General features: G+C 42.2%; 1 protein-coding gene across 7 annotated transcripts in view; it reads right to left on the reverse strand.

Annotated features, from left to right (window-relative positions):
• Positions 1-2,933: 2,933 nt before the first annotated feature.
• JCAD (junctional cadherin 5 associated) overlaps positions 2,934-15,078 on the reverse strand; it is a 60,116-nt gene continuing 47,971 nt past the window's right edge. For 6 of the 7 annotated variants that reach the window (XM_064704031.1, XM_064704032.1, XM_064704029.1 and 3 more), the window contains one exon: positions 9,483-13,275. In XM_064704031.1, coding sequence (XP_064560101.1) covers positions 9,573-13,275 — 3,703 coding nt within the window. In that variant the 3' untranslated portion in view covers positions 9,483-9,572. Of the gene's footprint in view, positions 5,639-9,482; positions 13,276-15,078 lie in introns of those variants that run through there. The other variant, XM_064704034.1, reaches the window with a different exon arrangement.

Consider the following 15,078-nt stretch of genomic DNA (forward strand, 5'->3'; position numbering starts at 1 on the left):
ATACATTTATCTTTCTTGAAGGCAGTGCAAACATCAGAGCACATGCTCCATTTTACCTCATGATAACAATATCAACAATATCACTGAGTAGTGTACTCATGCAAAATCTTTATTTGGAAAATGTCTTGTCTTGAATAAAAGCACTCCTCTGGTTTACTTTTAAGCCCAGAAACAGTATTTGCATTGTGCAGGCAAAAAATACAAAGAAAATTCTTAAAACACATTCATCTTCTGATATCATATAAATAGTATTATAATTGCTTACGTCTATTTCCTCTATTTTTATCCCACTAAATCTGCCTGTGGACTAGTGAGAGAAGAAAACCAAGGCAATGACATAGTATTAGTTTTGGAGAAAGGCCACAGTATCTTAAAGACAATGTGGAGAATTATCTGTATTGTATAAGGACAAAGATACATGGATACTGATTCACTGTCTAGCACACATATCCTCTTGTTTTCCAGGTCAGGAATGGCTTTCAGGAATGGTTCTGATTATTTTCTCTGCTGATCCAGAGCTCTAAAGAAAGCTGAGATTGTGGCTGTTAAGGGTAGAAAGTTCCTCCTTCATTTTATAATATGTATGTTATTGTGGTTTCTCTTGGCTGGGAAATTTCATTTCTATTTCTAATCTCAGCCATGTGTCGGTCAATTCTGATTTAAGTTCCCTTCACCCTCTCCCTGCTGTGCAGCTCTGCATGCCATATTGCAAACATATTTTTCAGCATGGGTGGGAGGTAGCACTGTGGTTTGGGCTTTGCTATTGATATCAGGATTTCCCTTTTTCTTTATTTGAAATTTTTTTTCTTTGGAAATAGAATTGATGGTAAACAGGTTTCATTTAGTCCACAGGGGAGGGACAGCGAACATTTTCTTGCAAATTTGAATAAGAAATCACAATTTTCCAATTTTTCTAATTAATTCAGTGATATATTCATCATCTCATGAAATCTTCAGCTTGAACCTTTATTTGGATTATGTAGAAGAATAGAAGTCTAAATTTTGTAGACTCCACTTGTAATTAAAACCCACTCCAGTAAATTAGGGCTCCAGCACTGTGGCTTATTGCCAGTGGAGGGAAATTAGGGGATTGTTTGATCCTCAACCAAGAAAATCCCAATGTCTTCCAAAAGGACAGCTTCACACAAAACATTCAAAAGTCTAACAAGCTGTCAGTTCTCTCCATTCCTTTTAGCACTGTTTTGTCTGTCTTCTTTGAGCTGAAGGCTCCTGCCAAGTAAAGATTCATTTCTCACTTGCCTATCAGATTTTGAAGTTGGACAAAAGGACCCACTTAGCAATTGCAGGAACTGTTATAATTTAAAATGCAAGAACATCGGATTTCTGCATTTCTTCTAATCACTCCACTGTTTGTTTTTTGTCCTTTGAAAAAAGGCAGTGAAGAACATATCAACATTTTAACCTAAAGAGAGGGAAAAGCACTATAAAACTAATCTTTGGCTGGCTGTCCATGTGGAAAAGGCAATAGAATGTTGACTCTACTTATTTATATTGATTTGTGATACTAAACAGAAATATTTTGCAAAATTCCAATATTTATCCTTAAATAAGCTTTGATAGGAATGATTATCTTTTAAGGGTGAGAGGTTAATTCTGTGATTTTACAAATTTAAGCATTGCTGTCCTTCCTGTTTTCCTGGAATCATTGGATGTTTCAGTACAAAGACTTGCTCCCCACATCAGGAGCTGAGCCAAGGAAACTTGATGGTTTTGATACATGATGCTGGTGTTTTCAATAAAGACAAACCTGTGGTATGAAATACAACAGCCCTTCTTATGCCTGGGGAAGGCTTCCTGAGTTAATATCTGATGAGTGATGCGTGGTCAGGTACACTGTATCACCGGGCATTTCTGTCACCGGAGGTCTCAGGTCATTCAGAGGCATTTCCCTCCTCTGCCTTCCCATCCCCTCCTGTGGCTGTGGTGGTGGCACTTCAAAAACTGAAGAGCTCTGCTCAGACCTCACTTTGTCTAGTTCCAGACGACTCTAGCAAGGAGGATGGCGTGGGGCCCGCCAGCAGCGATTCTTCAGGGAAACCAACTTCCAGCTGGCGCTCGGGAACCGCAGGAGGGAGTGCGCTGCCCTCCCAGATGCACCGCTCCCGGACAGAGTCCGTCCGGCCCCGCTCCCCATCCCAGCCCCGATCCTAGTCCCGATCCCAGTCCCACTCCACACCCCAGCCCCGCTCCCCATCCCAGTCACGGTCCCCCCGCCTCTGCCGCACCGGGAGTGGCGGGGCTCGGGCCGTTCGGCAGCCCCGGAGTTCACGTGTGGCTTCTCTTCCTCATATAGGAGATAGGAGCCTGGAATGTCGTGTTCGATTTTATCTCCCTGCCACCAGCCGCTGTTACTGGTACCAGCCCCTCAGGATGTGACTGTCCCTTCTGGATTTCAACAGGATAAAGGGAAGGAGTTGGCAGGTCCTCTTTAGCCGTCCAGGTCCTGAGTGTCCCCATTAAACATTTTTTTAAATGTAAGGACCAGTCAGGTTTGGGGGGGTTTTGCATGAATTTCTGAGATTGCTCATGAAAACAGTATCTTCCCCCAGCCTCAGCTTCCTCAGCTATAACAGCATAGCAGCAGCATGAGCTGGATACACAGCACGTTGTAAAAACACAATTTTTGAGGTCTAGCTCTGCTCTTCTCTCTAGAATAAAGGCAGAGTTCCTCACTTTTCACTGTGCTTGCATTGCACGAGGCACTGGAGCAGCCTGCTGCATCCTCCACCTCTGCACCCGCTCAGCCCTCAGCTCCTGCTGCTGCCATTACCAGTGAGGGCTCTTGCCAAGACAGTTTTATGGACCTACTGAGACAGGCACTGGCAATCCCCATTTACTGGTTTTTAACCATGTCTGGCATAAAAGGAGCTCTCTGTTGACTGCAAACTGACAAAAGGCTTCTGGAAAGGTGGTTCAGCTATGGTACAATACAGTCCATTCCAATAGCTGGTATATTCCATTCATGGTATTGACACTGTAGAAACAGAGACAGAATTGCAGAGAAAACTGTACCCTATGGATTTCTCAGTTGTCTGTATCATAGTATCAAATGAAACTACCAATGCTGTTAGAGGAATACATTTCTGCTCCTTCATCCACTGGTCAGTCACACACTACTGCAAAACAAAGCTTACCCACTTTTTAGGTATTCTTTTTTTGGTTTTGATCAATAAAACTTTGTCTGCAATATTGTTAATACTTGTGCCTCTCGCCACTTCTTCTTCTTCTTCTTCTTTTTTTTTTTTAAAGATCTTGGATGTTTGTGTGCTTTGGAAAAGTAATTACTTGACATAACTGATGAAACAGACACATTGTAGAATCAATAAACCTGTTCCTATCAGAAGAAAATAAAGTGCACAGAACACTTCTGTTCCCTGTAGACATAAACAGAAGGTAATAGCAATGCTTGTATGGGACAATTTACAGTTCTTCTGCAATCAAGGTTAAACTAAAACTTTCAATTAGTTGCTATGCATCTCAGCTTCACTGGTTAGTAGGAAGATGACAGTGGATGAAGTTCTTTCAGAACTGTTTTTTTATGGGCAGGATTCAGGTGGGGAGGCACTGGGGGGAGAAACATGTTTTCTAGCTATCTACAAGTCCCTGGATGTCCTAGATGGTGATGAAGAGAGGTGAATATAAGAGTGGTAGGAACAGTTTGTCAACAAGTATTGCTACACAGCATGTGCAAGAGTTAATAAAATAAATTATACACCACATTTTCTTTTCAAGCAAGCTTTAAATAGTCCATATGTAACAGAATCATGTGTTACAGACAAGAAACTCTTGCTGCCAAAACACAGGATGAGTGTTTTTCCCGATCGTTCTTTCCAAATTACAGACTTAGGAAAAAATATTTCAAGAAATTACAAGATTTTAAAAAATAAAATTATGCTAAAACCCAGAAAAGGCCAAGAGAATAGACTGGTGAAGTACATGAACAAGTCATCAGAAAAATGTTAGTACACAGGTACTTACAAAAAACTTACAGGAATTGACATAAAGGCTTTTAAGACACAGATAATTAGCAGGCTAATTCAGGATCAAAGGGCAGAATGCATAGGCTTTATTATAAATTCTGTAATTCATGCATTTGTGTGTGCAGATAAAATATATTTAAAGCCATGTATTTAAATGCCATCAAAAAGACACTTGAACTTCTTCCCACCAACACCTGGTGGCTTCAGGGAAGAAGAACCCAGTTTTACTTACTTTTGTGCACTGGCCTAATCCAAACTCATAATCTGTAAAAGGGAACAAAGTATAAGAAAGCAAGCAGGCATTTTATCTGAGCCACTTGGCAACACTGGGACAAAGATCCAAACCCACTTTTGGTAATCAGCGTCCCTGGAATGGAATGGCAGCAGCACCAGCCTGGAGAGTTCTCAGTGTGTTTCAGAAAGTGGCTCCAAGAAGAACAATCCAAGGGTTGAGTGGGAAAAATTAGAAATTAACCCTGTGGTAAATAGATAGATGGATAGATAGATGGATAGATAGATGGATAGATAGATAGATAGATAGATAGATAGATAGATGGCTTTTTTTCAGAGCAAAATAAGGTAGCACTACCAAGTAAGTGGCAATATGGTGTGTGCATTAAGATATATAAGTGAAATCTGCTTGGGGCACCTTCACTCAAAGGAATAAGTCTTCTTAAAATATAATTATAATAATAATTATAATAATAATAATACTTCTTTATACTTGCCACTTGTTAGCAATTGTTTACATCGTAGAAAAATAGATAGTATTCTGTAACAAGAAATATAGTTACTTTGTTAAAATGGGCTATTTTAAACCAGCTACTATTCTTTCATATAAAGAATTTCTAAACAGCAAAACAAAAACAGGTAATACTGAGTGCAAAACAGCCAGTGGTATACTTTGCATTGGTTTGAAACATAGTTGCCAGCTACTATAATTACATGTTCTGTACACTGTACTACAAAAGTCTTCCATCTTTTAGAAGCTTTTGGGTTTTGTTTTTCTTCTTTATAGGTGGCAAGTAAGTATTTAATCCAAGTAAGTTCAGACTCTGGAAGTCAGAGAGAATTTCACAATCAGTCTTTGCTACCATTCTTTCACATTCCTTCCCCCACACAGTGCAGCAGCACTTTCTACTTATGGCCAAAAATCCCTTAAGTTAAACAAAGTTTAGAATGTAGATACTTAGAAGTGTAGCTTATAGATTCACATTCTTTTAAAAATAATTTCACAAATTTCCCACGTTTACATTTACACCAATGTAACACCTCACTTGATGCGTTTCATTATCCTTGCTAAAGACTGAAATAAAGTTCAGATGAAAACTCTTTGCCAATGGTAGGTATTGTCTTAAACACTACAAAGCCAGATGGTTCCAATGTAGAAGTCATTTTTCTGTGATCTCCACAACAGTCTCAGACATGAATAGCTAATTCCTAGTGGCAGTGGTAAAGGCATTATCAGTACACCATGAACATCACAAATGGAGACAATTTCCAAATGTTAAAGAACAAAAACCAAACAAAAAGCACCCAGAAAAAAATCAGTGAAACATTCTTAGTAGAGCAGAAATTTCTCTATTCTCCTCTTCATTAATCTCACACCTTTTCAACTTTGGTGGGGTCATATGTATCTGGAAAAAAACCAAGAAAACACTATTAAAAATGTATTGTGAAATCTATTCAATATTTCTGGCTGTGAAAATGACACATCTTTTCCCTAGCTTTTATTTAAAAAAAGAGAGCTGATAAAGCTTGCTGCATTAAAGATACATATCACATTCCTGACCCAAATTCTGTGCTTTTACCACTATAATTCAGGAACAACTCTGACCAAATGCATGAAGACAGAATTTGGGAAGGCCTTGGGTAGTAGGAACAAGCACACTGAATGCTAAGTGATTGCTTCCAGTTTTCAGGTGCTTTGACAGGAAGAAAAAGACATACCATTTTCTCCCCCTTGTACTGAACACTAAGGACTAGTAAATGCTTTAAGCATCCTAGCAGGGTGTGTAAGGCAGACTGAAGGAGTGATTGTGCCATGCAGTCATCAGAGTCTTTTCATTTGATTGCAAATCCTTCATTTCAGATTAATTCAACAGAAAACAGAAAAGCACAGCTGCATTGCATCACTATGGTTAGTCTGTCTTGCTTCAGTCTGCAAAACTGCAGCTCATGTTTCAGCCTTCTTCACCAAAGCACTGAAATGGCTTGCTAACACTCTTTTTCACTTCCAGCCTCCCTCCTGCCAGTTCACAGGACATACCATAGGCTGGTTTTCCTTTTCCCAAATCCCTGAGGACACTCTTCTATGAGATTTCTTAATTGGATTTATCCCACTGCTGGCCACGTAGTGAGCAGACATGAGCCTTTTCCTTCACCCTTGTCACTCTGGGACAGGATTGCAACAAAAAGGCTTTGCCCTGTGAGCTCTGCCTGCCCAGTGCCATCATGCAGACACCTGGCTTGCCCTTGATGTGCACGGTCATGGCATGTAGGAGCCAGGGCTACCTAGGGAGGAGTCTGCAGGCACAGAGGGCCCGGACAAACCGGCACTGCAGCCGTGCTGCCGCGTGCTGCTTCTGCTCTTACACAACCTGGGAATCTGTGCTAACCTTAAACGTCCCTCCCGTAGGCTGTACTCCCACTGCACTCACATTTAAACAGCTGAGCATGAAAATAATTCCACACACAAATATCACACTTTGGAGTAAAACATTCATCCTCGGGACTTTCGTGTTGATTTGAGTGAATGTCTTCATTCAAACATAAAAAGCATAAAAATCCTCCAGGGAAATTTTTGCTCCTATGTGCAAGTGTCCATCTGCTACATCCACACTCACGTCAAGGGGGAACTGGCTAAGAAAGGATTTCTGGATTTGGCCCCAGTGGGTGGATTTGTGTTGCAGAATCTTTTATCACTTCTCTTGCCCACCCTCCTGGAGCTGCTAGTCCAGCCAAGAAACGAGTCTGTGCCAGCAACACCTCTGATTTCTGCTATGCCTTTTCTGGTATTTCCAAACAGACACCACGTGAATGCAAAAAAACAATAGAAATAAAGTTTTTGAGGGCTAGTGTTCTCTAGGATAATGCTGCATCTTTTTAAGCTTAATGCACTGATGGTGTATGAAGATGCCTCTAAAGCCGTAACATTTTTTTAAATCATAAATATTTTGCCATCTAAACTGTTAAAACATAAAATTCTGAAGTGTTCTGTGACAGGTTGACCTAAGAATAAAAATGGATTTGCATTTCAGAAACCTGATTTTCCTAAGGCCAGACACATTCACATTAACAGAATTCCCCACAAAATTTCAGGTGCTCACTGTTTCAGGGAGTGGCAAGACAGGGGTGGGGAGGAAGGGAGAAAGCCAGGCCACAAGACATGGAGCCTCTGCATGGCTCAGTATATTCCCTGAAAGTTTACCCATGCCCTCAGCACCTAAACCAAGGACACAAAAGTGCCAGACTGACAGGCCAGGTCACCCTTTTGAGGGGGACAGACACTGGAGTTCTAGCACTGATCTAGAAATGCTTATTCAACATTTGGTTAAGCTCATTTGAAATGCTCTCTACAGAAACAAAGCCAGATTAGCAGACTCATGTCTCCAAACAGCAAAGGAGAAAAGACATCCAATGCATTTGGGAACACTTAGAGATGTTCTCCTAATGGCAGTATTTGCATAGTAAGATGAGCTTGCACTCAGTTTTGGCAGGGCTTTTGCTCTGAGATGACTGTTCATCTGCCAAGCTACATTATACATGTGAAAGCCTGTTTCTGCTAAGGGCTGCAGCCTCTGTGACAGGCCCAGTCTGCAATTATAAGTCTAACATCACCCTACCTTGCTCCAAATAGAGTGGCCTTTAAGAATGGAATATCTGCTCTTTGAAAACATCAAATACAATGATTTTTCAGGATTAATTCTCATTTGGGCTTTCAATGGTACCAATAAGCTATTGTGAAAATTGGAGTGAGATTTAAAAGAAGACGACACAACATCAGGCCTTCTTACAAATATGAATCTACAGTCACCCTGTAAGGTGAAGCTTTTGGGGCCAGCAACAAATCAGGGTCTCTTTGGATGGGAAGAGGCCAGAAGCCACCTGCCCACCCCATGTGTGTCACCCTGGACATGCACAGCAGGAAGGGACATTCATGCCATCCAAACATGGGGAGGGCTGTTATGGCTGAGAGGGAGCTGCTGCAGTGGGAACACACTGCAGAATATAAGCCTGGCATTGTCAGCAAGAGGGATAAATTTAGACCTAATTTACTGCAGAATAACTCTCCAATAAAACGCACACAATCTGTTTTGATACATCCCTGAAGTCATGTCACCACAACAGTTATTTTCTTCACTCCAGCAGAAACCCCAAGGGAGGAAAGCATATGAAATGCATGTGGGGCAGACCAGACCTGATGGGTACAAGAAAGCTGAATCAGTCTGTTTGAAAAATCTGGTCTGGAGAAATACAGTTCAGAGCAGAGAGAGACAAAGATGTGGCATACAGAAAAAGACATGGAGAAAAAGGCTTCAAGGCTGCAGGAGTCAATACTTAGAACTCATACAAGCATTTCTTTTCAGTTGGAATTGCGTAAGTCCAGTTTAAAGTATACCTAATTTAATTTCAGTACCTCTGTACTGGAAAACTGTGAATAGATTTTTATCAATAAGGTTAAATGAATAACCTGTGCAGATTTCAAGGCAAAGTGTCAACTGTAACAGAAAGGATGGAAAAAGGAAGGAGGAGATTAATTATAATTTAACAGCTTTCACACTCTATGTTTGCTCACTCCAATTTATTTAATGGACTAGGCAGGTGGCCTGGGAGATTTATCCCTTTACACAGGTCTATAGCAACAACTGATTTTCAGTTGTTAAAAAAATGCTAAATGAAAACTGTTTCAGAGAGGGAACTGCTCATGTTACTTTGGGGATGCATATGGACTACACAAGTTTACATGCTTTAGAGAGAGATCAGAAACACCAAAAAATAGTAAAAAAAAAAAAAAAAAAAGATGTTCACTGAAATAGTCAACTTTCCATTTGTCCTGGGGTTAATAGTTATTCTCAACATCTGATCTGGAAAATATTCATGAGAGAGAGAGAATTTCCAGGCCCCTCTATGCAGCCATTTCCCAGAGGCTTCATAGAAGACCATCAGATTTTTATTTTTAGTTTCTTCTGAACTATGATATAGTATGTGTCTACTTAAGTATTAGAGAAGGAAAAAAATTGGCATTCAAGGAACAGCCATGATTAAATGACCACACATTCCCAAACACTGGCATTAGAGTGACTGTCTTTGAACTCCACTGTTTGAGCCTGGCCATTCCCTGAAACAATTAGACAGAGATAAGACCTTAGGGAGCACTCCAGTCTCTGTGAATGAATTTCTGTATCACAAGTGAGTTTTACAGTAACAATTCCTAAAATGGGACCAGAGAACACTCATCTTTTCCACAAGGAGAGCAAAGTGGGTGGCTCCCAGATGAGGATAGTACCTCCTACAGCCTGTTACTATTTGAGCAGCATTATGTGGGCATAAGCAAACTGATCATGCCCATTACATAAGAAACGAGTACCCATCTGGATCTCCCATTAACAGGGTCTTACCTAACGAAAAATCTCTGTCGATTTTCTTCTTGTCCATTCCACCTAAACATCCATTTTCACTGAGAGAGATGACACGCTTGGAAACAGCCCCTGAGCTTGCCAGTTTGCTTCCTCTCTCCTCTGGTACCTTCGACAGCTTCTCTTCATCCACCTCCTCTCCCGAGTCTGCGCTCTTAATGCTCAGGCGTCTCATGCGCGACACAGAGTCAACTTCCTTCATGCGCACCAAGCGATCCATGGCAGTCCGGCTGGGTGGGGACGTGAGCTTGCCTTGGAGTGTCTCTATCACTTTGGAGGTGCTCCTCACTCTCTTTTCTGAATGCTGATAAGCAGCTGACTTGCAAACCAAGTTTTGGTCCTCACCTTGGCTGGGACTCACAGGTTGTTCAAGAACTTGCTCAGTTACCAGTGGTTTAGCATTGGCTTCCTGGAGAGTGGCCTGGCTTTCAACAGGGTGTAAAGATCGCCCTCCCGCTCTGACAAAGAGAGCACTCTCTGTCCAGCCACACTTTCGTCTGCCTTCATAAGAATCTTCTTTTTTTCCTTCTTTGTTACTTACTGTGTTCCCTATTGTTGATGACTCAAAGTCCTGAGCACTGTTTGAGGGGCTAGTGCTTGGGTGGGGCCCAACCTGGTCACCTGGAAGGAGAGACTCCACTGCTATATCTATACCTAAAATTCTTGCAGCTCTTGCCTGCAATGACTCATTCACAGGGATTTCCACTGCATTTGCATCTGAAGAGTGATCAGAGTTGTTAGCACCAGGTTCTGGGGCCACATCAAGTCCTACTGACCTCAAATCTGGCTCAGAGCACCTTTGGTTCCTCTTTGTTAGTGACAAACATACTCCTGACCCTCTCTCTAATAGCCTATCATTTGTGGGAGTTGCACCTTTGCTCAGTTTAACAAAGTCTAGGTAATTTTGGTCTTCACTCATCTCCTGCAAGACAGGGTTATTGAAAGGATTACTGTGACATGAACTACTTGAGCTACTGGACAAAACTCTTCTGATAGGGCTCTCATGAACTGGCTGTTTGCTTGTTCTGCTCTTGGCTTCCCCCATCCCCATTTCTATCAGTCTTCCATCTGCTGGCCTGACTCCTTCACTGCTCCCTCCTGGCTTTGAGAAGCCTTGAGAGCCACCACATCTTAGCTCGCCACCATGCTCTGTCCCCATGCTCCAACTTTCAGACTTACTTTTAACCCTTCCTGGCCTAATTACAGGCACCTCTGGCACAACCATTTCTGATTTCCCACCATGTTTTAGCTCCTGGCTTGATTTCTCATTTCTGGACTCCCTCCTGTGCATAAAGGCACCTGCCTGCAGAGGAGCTGCAGCACTTTCCAAATCTTCTTCACTGCTTGTGCTCTCCTCCTGCCCTTGCAGCTCCTTGTTAAAACTTTCTAGCTCACTTATTGCATCCCAGGGACGGCGACTTACAGGTTTCAACAGAAACTGCCCAAATGGTTCTGTACTGTTGCAGGGAGCACCTGGTTCTCCCTTAACTACATCTCCCTTGGAAAGAAGGCCATTTTCCCTCTCTTGGACAGGCACAGGCTGGCTCTGGTGGGCTTTTGGGGAGGGAGACTTAAGGACTGAGGTGGCAGTCCTAGAAAATGCACTGTTGCTAGACTGGCTGAGGTGAGTCTGGCCCTTCATACTGTAACTGTTCTGTCTGCAGCTTCTCTCATCAGAAGGTGACCCTGTCTGTTTTGCCCCCACTGTGGACGTTGTACATCCTGGGAGTTTTGGAGATAGCTGCTTGCTACTATCAGGCTTCCCAGGCTTTGTACCATGGAAAAATTCTGGGCTCTCAGGTTCTTCAGAGAAACTTGTCTGCGTCTGCTGGTCTTTGTACTGATCACCTGGCCAGGAGCCAGAATATTTGAGCTCTCTGTGTTTTGTAGGCTGAATAAATCTGAGGTCATTCATTTGTTTGAACTCTTCTGGTCTCCACAGCTCTTGTTTTTGTAACTCATTTTTATTGGTCATGCTTCCTGTAAGCGCTTGTAACTCCAAGTCTGTTGAAGACATACTTAAGAGACTTTGTTCTTGCAAAGCTCCATTGTTATCAAACCTATTCTTATCAGGGCTCTGAGTTATGTTGTTGTTCCTATCTGTATCTGGCAGATTGGATTCTGATTTAACTGGGATAGAGACCAAACAAAATATAGTTTCATTCATTTTTTTCTTTGAACTCTTTTTGCTCTGCATCCCAGTTCCAGGTTCAAACTTTTTCACTTTTGTAACAGTCTCACAGGTGTTGTCCATATGTGAATTTCTTACAGAAAGTTTGCCTTTCGTGTACTCTGTGCTGGCTTCGTTGCGGGGGCTGTGATTAGTTGCTCTACAATTGTCTCTTTGGTCCGGCAAGGCACAGTTTTCCTGATCTCGGATGGATGGTGCCAACCATCTGTTGCTATGTGGGGAGCTGTCGGAAGTTCTTTCTCCCTTCGCAGAACTGGACAAGTTTGATGCATCCACAAAGGCACTGTTGTACTGTACTTCAAGATTTCTCTCTTGCAAAGCACCAGAACTGGGACTACATGCATTTTCAGTGTGGTTAGAGTTGCCCTGCAGACCTTCCAGTGGTGCAATTTTAATGTGTCGTATCCGAGGATCATCAAAGGGAATGTACTGAACGGAACGCAGGTGGTCAGCAGGGCGCCTTGCATGGCTTTGCTTCCCATGAGGAAAATGGTTGTCTTTGCAAGGGTCACCCCCCACTTCAAAAGTATTCATTGCTGGTCGTTGGCAGGGGACAACCTGCTCTGCAGGACCCTGTGGGTCACTGCTGGCGCACGGGTTGGTTTTAGGCACTTCACTGGGGGAACGGGGGGTCACGTGTTGGTGAGGTGGGGATTTGTAAGAAGGAGGAGGTACATACACTGGGGGCTCCAAACCAGGGTCTGGAATGCCAGCATCTTGCCTTGGCTCATTGACTTTGGCTAAGTAGGAGACAGGTTCCTCTTTCTGGTAGTGGTCCTGGAAACCCACAGTTTCTGCAGGTGCCCTAGTCTGCCGCTTCAGTTCATAGGATGGAGGCTTGAGAGGTCTCCCATACTTGGGCTTCACCAGGGGAAGGACATTGCCTCCTGTTCCATGGTGCTTGGCAGGTTCCACACCCAGTCTGTTTGGGGGATAGGAGGGGGTTTTAGTGACGCTGAGTGAGTTGTTACTGTTGGTCAGGGAGGGCATTTCCACGCACTGCATGCTCTCAGGTGAAAGGACCCTTGGCAAGGACTGCGATTTCCCCCTGCTCTGGGTGCTGAGTACGTTGTCTCCCAGGGTCAGCGAATAAAGCTCTTGAAGCAGCTTCTCCCTGTCACCCTCAGACATTTGCCTCCCCACCTTTTTTGGCTGGTTCCAGCTCTCTATTTCCAGACTTTGCCATTTGCAGGCGCTGGGCACTTCACAGCTTTCCTGCAAGCCGCTTCTTCTGCCATACCCTGCACCCGAGCCCACCTTCAGCTGATTCTCCTTGGGGTGCCGGGGTGCCCCTGGGGATGCAGCCAGGCCTTTCATCTCCACACTGGCCTTCTGGGAATAGCCCAGTAGCACACTGAAGTCCTGTCCTCGTCTTCTCCAGTAGGCCAGATCTTTATCACTCTTGGGCTGGGAAGACCGTGCTAAATGAGGCCTGTCATAAGCCCTGGAAAAAAAAGCAGTGTCAGAGGCAGTGTGCACAGGTGCCTGTTCTTTCTACCATGGGTAAGGCCATTAGGAGGTCAAATGATGAGTTATGCCAATGGGGTTTTGTGTAATCTATTTGCAACCAGATGACAATTTTAATGAGAGGATTTAAAAGTCAGTCAATTAACATGGGTAAAGGAAGGGAAAGAAGCTCTTCTGACAGGTTGTTAGCTATGCAAAGATGTTAGAAAGAGAAAAAAATGCACACAGTTACCTGCTGTGCAAACATGCACAGCTCTCCTTGATGGACATTAGAAAATTCCCTGCCCACAGCAGGAGGCTTGGAACTAGATGATCTTGAAGGTCCCTTCCAACACAGACCAACCTCTGATTCTAAGATACCATTCTAAAACCAGAAGTGACTGTCTTAAATTACTTCTGTATCTTGCTAAATTAAAATCGATAGATGTCAAGGAGACTACTGTGGTATTCAAGTTTAATAGAATTCCAAGAAGCAGAGGTAGGGAGAACAGGTAGGTGTCTATATCGTAAGATTTCATAAGATATAGTCTGTAAGAAACATGATTTGCATCCTGGTAAAAGTGCTGAAATTAAACATGTCAGTTCCTGAATTGATTCTTGTTCATCTTTCTGAGGAACAAATTTCTTCAGGGTGCTTTGGATTAAATGACACATGTCACAACAATGATGATGTATCAACACACTTCTGAATAAAACGGAACCAATATTTTAAATGTAAAATACTTCAAAAGAAGTATAAAATTCTTAAATAAAAGAATCCATCAGTGAAATATGAAAGACATTAGACATTGCAGATTAGAAATTCAGAACACAGATTTACATGAACAAAATAAGTTCATTGTCTGTTCTGAACAGAGTGTAAACCGTTTTATAAATTTCTGCAGAACAAAATTGGTACCCTTCTATATAAATAATTAATTTTCTACTTGAATTGCATTCTGCTATTCTTGTACCTAAGGTGTCCAACAATATAACTGCCTTTACACTATGTGGCTGCCACCAGCATAAGACTGGAAAGAAAAATCAAAATTGACAGAAATAGGACAAGTATGTAGATAGAACCCAAGAATTTCTTCCTCCTCCCTGCACCCCAAGGTATATAAACAGCGTCATCTGGCTCTTTTTTACTAAAAACATGATCTATTTAAATGATCTATTTAAATAGGACTTTGTGAAGACATAATACAAGTCAAAATTCAGAATGAAAATTAAGCCATGCAGATCCACAGCAATTTTCTTTTATGTATATTACTTTCATCCTATGAGTCTAAAAGTTTAAAAACCAGACTGGGATAAGGAGCATCTTGTTCACATTAATTCAATTGGATTGAGATTGAGCTTCTGAACAAAATGTTCTGCCTCTGAAGCATGAAACACAGTTTGATTGCTGAACCCCAAGAAGGAACAGACATCTCCATTAATCAATGAAATATAACAGGACACCTCCTATATCAGAAGCGACTGTGGTAACAACAAAAACTTCCATGTGGAAACATACAGCTGAACAAATGCTGTTTTCTACCTTTTCATCTCATCCTCATACTGCTGTGGCACCATCTGTATCTGTGTTTACAAAATGAGGGGAGAAACAGGGTCCAGTAAGAGTGAGGAGAAAATGAACAGGTTTGCTCTTTCTGATTGATTTTATCCATCACTGTAAAAGGGTCTACAGAAATTGCAGGAAGTACAGTTGTAGATTCCAAGATCAGAAGAGACCATTAGAATTATTTAGTTTGACATCTTGCTCAGCACAGGCCATCAGACTTCTTTGAGATGATTC

This window comes from Zonotrichia leucophrys, chromosome 2 (genome assembly GCF_028769735.1).
Source record: "Zonotrichia leucophrys gambelii isolate GWCS_2022_RI chromosome 2, RI_Zleu_2.0, whole genome shotgun sequence".
NCBI classification, from domain to species: Eukaryota; Metazoa; Chordata; class Aves; order Passeriformes; family Passerellidae; genus Zonotrichia; species Zonotrichia leucophrys.